Source organism: Oncorhynchus masou, chromosome 16, assembly GCF_036934945.1.
Source record: "Oncorhynchus masou masou isolate Uvic2021 chromosome 16, UVic_Omas_1.1, whole genome shotgun sequence".
In the NCBI taxonomy this organism is placed as follows: domain Eukaryota; kingdom Metazoa; phylum Chordata; class Actinopteri; order Salmoniformes; family Salmonidae; genus Oncorhynchus; species Oncorhynchus masou.
Window position 1 is genome coordinate 29,984,578 of NC_088227.1, and position 10,464 is coordinate 29,995,041.

Below are 10,464 nucleotides of genomic sequence, written 5' to 3' on the forward strand. Positions count from 1 at the left end.
AACCAGGGTCTGTAATGACACCTTTAGTATTGAGATGCAGTGCCTTAGACCGCTGCGCCACACAAGAGAGCCTATATAGAGTATGTTTACAGAAAACATATATTTGTAGAAAACCCAAGAAACAAAAAACAACTGCAATATATCCATCCCTGTTGATGTGTAGTGTAATATTAAACATTCAACGAGCCTATGAAACTATGAAATACATCCAATGGACTAGATGGGGCTAATGCCAGTAGGTATCCTATGTGATAGACGTTTTCTGCATTTAAAACAGCATGGTGCTTTGGTCTTATGGTGCATTATGGTTAGCAGTGAGTTGGCCAATGGCATTGTGGGCCTTATTAATGTTTCAGCAAGCAAAAAAATATTCACTCTACATAATCAAAAGGAATGCAACTTTTGGTCTAAGCATCCTTACCAGACCCCCCATGGGTGTTTGTGGTGTAGGAATTGGTGGCTTGGGACAGAGTTATTTGTGTTATCAGAGAGGGAAAGGCGAAGCGACAGGGTTTACTAAAAAATCTGTCCACAAAAATAAAACGAAATTAGGAATTTTTTAATGGAGGTCAAGAGAGTGTCGAATTGCTTATTTGCAACGTGAGGCTTATTTGTTCGACTATAAGTTCCGCAATGGTTAGGTTGTTACGAATGCACTGGTATAAGTGGAAGCAAATGGCATTCAGGCAACTCTGAAAAAAACTACGTTATAACGGAGTTTTCACACGGGCATATGCCCTCTCATTGGTTAGAATGGTCCCACCTGATCTCGCCTTCTCCCATCTTTGAGGACATGTATTTTCATCGTTAGAGCGGTCACTCGACTGTCTTGTCAATGTAATTGATCATCGAAGAGGAACAACAGGGGCAAGGGGGTTTGTGGGGCAAATGAGCACGGCACAGGCTGCGTGAGAAGTAAGCTGGTAGGATTCAACATGGCATCGGGCGATACGCTTTATATTGAGGCGGACGGCTCGGAGATGCCGGCCGAACTAGTGGAGTTACACGAGATAGAGGTGGAAACGATACCGGTAGAGACTTTCGAGACGACAGTGGTCGGGGGAGACGACGACCAGCCGATGATAGCACTCCAGCCGTTGGTATCAGACGACCCGAATTCGATCCACCACCATCAAGAAGTGATCCTAGTGCAGACAAGAGAGGAAGTTGTTGGCGGGGATGATTCGGATATGCTTGCGGACGGGGGTTACGAGGATCAAATCCTCATCCCCGTCCCAGCACCCGGGGTGGAAGACGAGTACATCGAACAGACTCTGGTGACTGTAGCCGGGAAAAACTCGGTTGGTCGGATGAAGAGAGGGGTAGGCGGCAGTGGCAAAAAAGCTGGCCAAAAGAGTTATTTGGGTGCTGTAGAACCAAGCAGTAGAAAATGGGAACAGAAGCAGGTGCAAATAAAGACTATGGAGGGGGAATTCTCTGTTACAATGTGGGCTTCGGGTAAGTCGTCGGTTCTATCTAATGTTACTGTAGCTAACGTTATCCGTGTTCTCTCCCCGCATTGTTTGTACAAGTAGTTAACTTGTGCAAGATTCTTGCCAAGAGGCCTTGTTGCAGGGCGTAGACGTTTTGCACCAGTCTATTCCCTCGTAGTTCGCCAAGCCACCTTCGGGATCACTTTTAGAAGTGCAGAAATGTGTGTCGGTCAGATTGAAATGTTTTTGTTTTGGAGGCCATGTTTTTAGATGTTGCTGGGCGCCGCCATGTTCCCCGAGAACCAGTATGGCGGCCCGAAAAAATGGCGATAGAGCGGCCGGGCGAAGATGGCGGCGGTCGGGGGTACAAGCGCACTGCTGGCTCCAGAGAGTAGGCCCCGATGGCGTAACTAGCGAGTTGGGTGCCTTACGTTAACTTTGCGGATAAGTAACTACTTCAGCCGCGATTACAATAACTGGGTCAGTAACCCTGTAACTTAGTTTTGTTCGATTTAAACGGCTGGCCAAATATATTGTCCAAGAAGTTATTTCAAGCCCATTAATGTTTTTCTTCTGCATAGCCAGCCAACGTTAACTTTCTTTTACTCGCGACAGCTAACGAGTTCTCAATCAAGTATAGTAGCTGGCTAGCAACACAAGCTAGTTAACGTTGATAAAAACTGCGACCCTACACAGCTTGCATTGTACAAGCACCGTGTAACCGCATTTGGATTCAGCATGATTGATAAACATTCTCCGTTTGAGTGCTAGGCTAACTAGTAAACCCATCATCCTGGCGTGGCTACCAAAATGCGACTAGCAGCAGAGCGAGAAACAACGTTAGCTGATAAACTGTGAAGGGGGATCAAGGTGATACATGTTTATAGTAGTTATTTTAATCAGCATCAATTATTGTATACATTGTATTTCACCGTTTTGTAAAAACAAAGCTATACTGCTAGCTACATTGTCTAGAAATATTGCTTCAGTGTTTTTTGTATTGCTGTTTTCAAACAGATTAGTAGCCTAAAGGCCGGCAGATGGCGATATTGAGTCGTTTCACCTTACCGTCCAAACGCATTGAATGCAGCCGGTTCGTACGCGTTCATTTCCTTCTTAACTATAGTTAATGGTAAGAAGGAGGGGAAACAACTGTGAAGTGTGTACTTTCTTTATGAAACATAATTTTCCACCATCATGCTGGTGTCCAAGACAATACATACCATATGAAACGTAACATATAATACGAAATGGAGTAACTTGTGTATGTACATCACCCATTTTCGTATGCTATGTTACACATTACAATCTGTATTATATGTTACGAATTAGAAACAATTTGTTATGAATATGCAAAACGTACACTATGGTTAGAATTTGCAACATGTATTGTATTATATGAATTCTAGCTAGATGGCTAACATTATCAAGCTGGCTAACATTAGTTAGTTAGGCTATTGGTTAAGGTTAGCTAATATTGTTGCAAAGTTGGGTGGGTCTATAATGTGAACGTCTAGCAACCCAAAGTTTGCGAGTTCAAATCTCATCTTTAGCAGGGTGGTTGGTTGAGTGTATTAAAAATCCACCCAAAACCCCTCATTTTGTGAACATGTTTCATTTTGATGTTTGTTATAAGGTTGGTAGCAACGTGAAAATCTGTGGCTGCTCAAGTCAACTACAAAACCCACAATGCAATGCTCTCTCTGAGCTGGTTAGGTAGCTAGCTAGCAAACATAGCTACACATAATACCATAGTCAATATCAGCATGTGAAGTAGCTAGTTGGCTGTAAAATTGCCTAAACAAATGGCAATATCAATTTAGGAGTCTACAGTCTAACCATGTTCAACTGGCCAATCAATGTGTCTGAGTGGAGTCTGACATTTGCAACAGCACCATGCAATGCACCCTGGACTGAAGGAGAAATGTGTTAGACCCTCTGCTAAATTCCATATTTCTCTATGTAGGAATATAGCAAAAAAATATGATCAATGGCTCATTCGAGAGAAGATGACCTCCTGTGTAATGACATCATCCAGTTTTGGGCTGACAAGGTCAAATCTGTCATTCTGCTCCTGAACAAGGCAGTTAACCCACTGTTCCTAGGCCGTCATTGTAAATGAGAATTTGTTCTTAATTTACTTGCCTAGTTAAAGGTTAAATAAATATTTAAAAAATGTATATATTAGTTAAGGAGGAAAGTGATTAATTAGCAGCCTGAATGGAGAATGTTTTACATACGAACCGGTCCACAGGGGATACGAGTGTATCAAGGTAGGCCCTAGTTTTGTCGCACCTGGACTACTGTCGTGTGGTCAGGTGCCACAAAGAGGGACTTTAGGCTCAACAGGGCAGCAATGGCTGTTCCTTAGATGTACACTGAGAGCTAACATTAATATGCATGTCAATCTTTCCTGGCTCAAAGTGTAGGAGAGATTGACTTCATCACGACTTGTATTTGTGCGAGGTATTGACATGTTGAATGGACCGAGCTGTCTGTTTGAACTACTGGCACACAGCATACCCCACAAAACATGCCACCAGAGGTCTCTTCACAGTCCAGAACAGACTTTGGGAGGCACACAGTACTACATAGAGCCATGACTACATCAAGTAACTTATGCAAGCAGTAAAATTTGATTTTAAAAAAAACAACATAAAATACACCTTATGGAACAGGGCGGCAGGGTAGCCTAGTGGTTAGAGCGTTGGACTAGTAATCGAAAGGTTGCAAGTTCGAATCTCCGAGCTGACAAGGTACAAATCAAGGTACACACTTAATGTGTTGTGAATTGTAAAGTTTTTAAAATGTTATAACTGCTTTAATTTTTCTGGACCCCAGAAAGAGTAATTGGGATCCATAATAAATTCAAATGAACTGACTCATTATCGCCATCTGCTGGCGCTTGGGCAAACTGTAATGATTTACCCCGGTTTTGTATGGCTATTTTCGGTTAAGTCCCTGCATTGTATCCTAGATGACAAAAAAAGACATTGACCATGAGTCAGTTGTTGAAGAACAGATCATTGGGGAGAATTCCCCTCCGGACTACTCTGAATACATGACGGGGAAGAAGCTGCCCCCTGGAGGGATACCTGGAATCGACCTGTCAGACCCCAAACAGCTGGCAGAGTTTGCCAGGTCAGTGTCTATCTGCCTAAACTCACCTGTCCATCAAGGGTATGTACAGTGAACACACCCTCAAATTAAAAAAAAAAAAAAAACTATTGTTTGGCCTGAACTCTAACACACAAATATTTTACACCTATGCTCTCTTGTAGCTCACCTTGTAAATTGGTGTTTAGCAAGATGCCAGGATTTGTGATTGTCTTCATGTTGCCTGCCTGTCTTGGAAGGCAGCACTTGATGAGGCAGCTTTTCTGTAGATGTCAGAGGTATCTGGCCCAATCTCCTTCCTAAAGGGAGTGTTGAGCCTGGATATTTCTTACTGTCCTGACTCTGCTGGTCCCTATGGTCAGAACTCAGTGTGGTAAGTTCTAGAGTCCATTCTACGAGAGCCTTTATATCTCTGAACACTGTCAACACACTGACACAGAGCACTTTAACACTGTGATAGCAGGAACCCGCCTGTTGTCAGCCATACTGGAACACTTGCATGGGTGCTGGTTTATATTCACAGGTTAAGAATTGAACATGCTTAATTAGATTGTATATGGACAACATATGATTTTGAGTTCTGTTCCCTGTGAATGCAATAGGCTGAAAGTTAACTCCATATCCAATGTTTTCTCAGGATGAAGCCGAGGAAGGTAAAAGAAGACGAGGCGCCCAGGACGATAGCCTGCCCTCACAAAGTAAGTAGTCTGTTTCCAACGGTTTCTTTCCTGCCCAGTAGGGGTGTTAAGGTACATGTATTCTCGAAAGGTTCGGGGACCTCTGCTCTGTCCGCGTTGTGAACCCAAATGAGTATATAATAAATGCAACCACTCGGACTGTGGGCTACGCCTACGCTGCATTGTATGGCCCTCGTGTAAACCTGAGCTGATAACATTTTGGGTTATTCTGTTACAACAACTAGAGCATATGCGCATGTTATTAAAATTCAGATCTTAATTGGCGCATTTCAAACTGTTCTTTTGTGCGGCGCAGCCGGCAACTACTTCTGTACGATGGTGAGTGATGGGGCTGACAAACCAGGAGGATTCTCCATCGCGTATATCTCCAGTTTGGTAACGTTTTGTCTTCAGTAGCTTACAATGGCGACGGACCGAGAGCATGTCACCACTGCTCAACGAGAATAGCCTATGCAGCTGCCAACACCTCAAACATGTTGACACATTTATGCTGACATCACCGCAGTATTCTTACCAATGAAAGATGGAAACGCACACAAAAAAACGTGGCTTAGTCTCTCCTCTGCATTCAAGCATTTCTTCACAGCGGATTCTGACCAGGCCAAAGAAATTACAAGAGCGAAGTGTATGTTTATAGCCGCAGATATGTGCACATTCTCAGTGGGTGAGAAGAATCAGGGGTTTAAGCACCTCGAAAGTGCTCAGTGTCCTCTCCTACCCATTTCAGCACAGGCAGAACCCACTCTATATAAGCAAGCTGAAGTTGTCAGTGAACTGTTGCGCTTACTACAGATGGATGGACCTCCAGGGCTACAGAGAGCTACTTAACAGTGACAGTCCATCACATTAACCCAGAGTGGGAAATGAGAAGTACATATGTTTCTCTTTGCGTGAGAACTTTCTAGCATCGGCCTACACAATGTCTGAGCCATGTTTACATATTTATTTCACACAGATATTGCACTTTATTTTAGTGTCATTTAAGAAAATGCCAAATGTTGGTATTCCTAAATGTGCTCTCATCAGGTATTATGACTCATGATCATACATTAAGACATGCATTAAGAATACTTTCCTATTGAGTTGTTGAGCAGTTGTTTAGGGTTCACTGCCTTGCTCAAGGGCAGATTATCGCACCTTGCCAGCCTGGTGTACACCTACACCGACCTTTTCGGTTACTGGCCCAACCTCTTAGCTAGCTGTCGCTGTAGCAGATGTCCTTAATGTTTTGTACACTGTGTATATGGAATCGGGTATACCAACACTTTCTATAAATCTCTCCCTCAGGGCTGCACAAAGATGTTCAGGGACAATTCAGCGATGAGGAAGCATCTCCACACCCACGGGCCTCGTGTGCACGTCTGTGCTGAGTGTGGCAAGGCCTTCGTAGAGAGTTCCAAACTCAAACGTCACCAACTCGTTCACACAGGGGAGAAACCCTTCCAAGTACGTACCTGGTCTGCATAAATTCTCCTATGAGATTGACGCAAAAGACAAATGCATGTAGAGTAACTGCACACACATTTACCATTGACTCGTATATCCTAATACACCTCTCCTTTTGTCCATCCATGTTCTCCTTCCTGTGTGCAGTGTACCTTTGAGGGCTGTGGGAAGAGGTTTTCGCTGGACTTTAACTTGCGCACACACGTTCGTATCCACACCGGAGACCGGCCCTACGTATGCCCCTTTGACGGCTGCAATAAGAAGTTTGCCCAGTCAACCAACCTCAAGTCTCACATCCTCACACACGCCAAAGCCAAAAACAACCAATGAGAACTCTCTGACCTGCCCCAAGTCCCACCCCCACAGCAGCATCTTAACGACACCACATGTCAAACCTCCTTTGATGAAAGAAGGAAATGATTGAAAAATACTTTTTGATAAATACAGAGATTAAATTCTCCCTTCTCCTATTGGTTGACTGAAGAACACAGTGGCACTCTTCAAAAAGATGAAACCCCTCTCCCAACCTTCCACCCCCCTCTCTCCTCACTTCATAGCGGCTTCATTTTTATTGCCATAAATATGGAACTCATGGACTAAGACTATTCTTTCTGCCATGGAGCTGCATGAGAGAGAGCAATCAGGCTATTCTCTCTGCCATGGAGCTACATGAGAGAGAGCAATCAGGCTATTCTTTCTGCCATGGAGCTGCATGAGAGAGAGAGCAATCAGGCTATTCTTTCTGCCATGGAGCTACATGAGAGAGAGAGCAATCAGGCTATTCTCTCTGCCATGGAGCTACATGAGAGAGAGAGAGCAATCAGGCTATTCTCTCTGCCATGGAGCTACATGAGAGAGAGCAATCAGGCTATTCTTTCTGCCATGGAGCTGCATGAGAGAGAGAGCAATCAGGCTATTCTTTCTGCCATGGAGCTGCATGAGAGAGAGCAATCAGGCTATTCTTTCTGCCATGGAGCTGCATGAGAGAGCAATCAGGCTATTCTTTCTGCCATGGAGCTGCATGAGAGAGAGCAATCAGGCTATTCTCTCTGCCATGGAGCTACATGAGAGAGAGAGAGCAATCAGGCTATTCTTTCTGCCATGGAGCTGCATGAGAGAGAGAGAGAGCAATCAGGCTATTCTTTCTGCCATGGAGCTGCATGAGAGAGAGAGCAATCAGGCTATTCTTTCTGCCATGGAGCTACATGAGAGAGAGCAATCAGGCTATTCTTTCTGCCATGGAGCTACATGAGAGAGAGAGCAATCAGGCTATTCTTTCTGCCATGGAGCTACATGAGAGAGAGAGCAATCAGGCTATTCTTTCTGCCATGGAGCTGCATGAGAGAGAGAGAGAGCAATCAGGCTATTCTTTCTGCCATGGAGCTGCATGAGAGAGAGAGAGCAATCAGGCTATTCTTTCTGCCATGGAGCTGCATGAGAGAGAGAGAGCAATCAGGCTATTCTTTCTGCCATGGAGCTGCATGAGAGAGAGAGCAATCAGGCTATTCTTTCTGCCATGGAGCTGCATGAGAGAGAGAGCAATCAGGCTATTCTTTCTGCCATGGAGCTACATGAGAGAGAGCAATCAGGCTATTCTTTCTGCCATGGAGCTACATGAGAGAGAGAGCAATCAGGCTATTCTTTCTGCCATGGAGCTACATGAGAGAGAGAGAGCAATCAGGCTATTCTTTCTGCCATGGAGCTGCATGAGAGAGAGAGAGCAATCAGGCTATTCTTTCTGCCATGGAGCTGCATGAGAGAGAGAGAGCAATCAGGCTATTCTTTCTGCCATGGAGCTGCATGAGAGAGAGAGCAATCAGGCTATTCTTTCTGCCATGGAGCTGCATGAGAGAGAGAGAGCAATCAGGCTATTCTTTCTGCCATGGAGCTGCATGAGAGAGAGAGAGCAATCAGGCTATTCTTTCTGCCATGGAGCTGCATGAGAGAGAGAGAGAGCAATCAGGCTATTCTTTCTGCCATGGAGCTGCATGAGAGAGAGAGCAATCAGGCTATTCTTTCTGCCATGGAGCTACATGAGAGAGAGAGCAATCAGGCTATTCTTTCTGCCATGGAGCTGCATGAGAGAGAGAGCAATCAGGCTATTCTTCCACTTTCAGCATAGATTTTTATTTTCTATTTCTACAAGTGTGCATATTGTACACTTATTTTGGGATATGTTCAGTAAGACAATTTGATAAAAAAATTTCCCCCCTGAGTATTTAGATCCACTTACCATATGATAGTCCTGGCAAGACGTGCGTTACTGTACCGTCACATTGCTTCAAAGTATTTTCTGAAAAAAAGTTTTGGTTTGCATCTTAATCTTTACTTTTGGTTATATTCCTTCTAACCATTAAATCATCTTGTATACTTGTATTGTATGACTGTGAATGAGGTGTGATTTTTAAATTGTTAACCAATTTAACTTTCAGTCATGAGTTGATAGATCTTTTTTCATGAATTGTCAACTTTGCTGAGAAACATGTCCCTACCGTTGATTCACTGCGAGCCTGTCTATTCGAATACTAAAATTCATTAAATGAAATCGCCAGTGACCATCTGTTTCTTTTTTAGAATGTAATGTACAGGCGTCATCAACCATAAACTTTCTTTGTTGATATTTGCACCCATGCATTTCAACGGCCCACAATAAAAAGGTCATCCCAAATCTGTTTTTCCCACTAATTTCTAGGCCTGGTGTGAGGGTGGCCTGTTCTCATACGTGTGGTGAAATACCTATTGCTTGTCTATACTGGAGACATGGGGCCAATCCCAAATCAACCTCTAAGCCCTATGCACTTGTGGAGATCTGAGCAGATTTGATTGGTTTAGTCAATATGGTGAAACTTTCACCTAGCCTATTAGAGAGCAAGGTGGAGCTGTTGCCATATTACTAACACCTGTCAAATCCTCTGATCTCTAGAAGCACATGGGGCGTAAGGGTCAATTTGTCTTTGGGAAATAGCTTATTGGTTGTCTATACCTGAGACATATCTCTCCTATAACTGAGAGAAATAGCCATCCTTTCAAATGTACATGAAGTGCCCAGGGGAAGAAGGTAGGTGCTAGGAGTCCACTTGGAACAGTGCCACTGGTTAATACAAAGTCCAAAGGGAGGTGTTTTGTGCTGTTCTGCATGAGCTGCAGATTTGTCCTTGTACCTCAGCATCCGGTTGTTCCTGCCTCCAGGAACTCTTGGTCGGTTGGTCCTGCCTCCAGGAACTCTTGGTCGGTTGTTCCTGCCTCCAGGAACTCTGGGTCGGTTGTTCCTGCCTCCAGGAACTCTGGGTCGGTTGGTCCTGCCTCCAGGAACTCTGGGTCGGTTGGTCCTGCCTCCAGGAACTCTGGGTCGGTTGGTCCTGCCTCCAGGAACTCTGGGTCGGTTGGTCCTGCCTCCAGGAACTCTGGGTCGGTTGGTCCTGCCTCCAGGAACTCTGCGTCGGTTGGTCCTGCCTCCAGGAACTCTGCGTCGGTTGGTCCTGCCTCCAGGAACTCTGCGTCGGTTGGTCCTGCCTCCAGGAACTCTGCGTCGGTTGGTCCTGCCTCCAGGAACTCTGGGTCGGTTGGTCCTGCCTCCAGGAACTCTGGGTCGGTTGGTCCTGCCTCCAGGAACTCTGGGTCGGTTGGTCCTGCCTCCAGGAACTCTGGGTCGGTTGTTCATCAATGATCACCACCTACATGCTGCAACGAGTCTGACCGTAGCCAGTTTTACTGTCTTCCTGTGCCGAAGTTGAGAAAATCCTTCAAAACAGCCTTCACACGTTTAGGAA

General features: G+C 44.7%; 1 protein-coding gene across 2 annotated transcripts; it reads left to right on the forward strand.

The window, feature by feature from the left end:
- Positions 1-760: 760 nt before the first annotated feature.
- On the forward strand, positions 761-7,972 carry LOC135557804 (transcriptional repressor protein YY1-like). 2 transcript variants are annotated; one of them, XM_064991432.1, is made up of 5 exons: positions 761-1,458; positions 4,424-4,613; positions 5,188-5,248; positions 6,536-6,694; positions 6,842-7,972. In XM_064991432.1, exons 1-5 carry the CDS (start codon positions 936-938, stop codon positions 7,022-7,024), a joined length of 1,116 nt encoding a protein of 371 aa, XP_064847504.1. In that variant the 5' UTR covers positions 761-935; the 3' UTR covers positions 7,025-7,972. The 2 variants fall into 2 exon arrangements, with proteins under 2 accessions (XP_064847504.1, XP_064847505.1); XM_064991433.1 differs by having other exon boundaries at positions 765-1,458; positions 4,424-4,574; positions 6,842-7,970.
- The last annotated feature ends 2,492 nt before the right edge of the window (positions 7,973-10,464 follow it).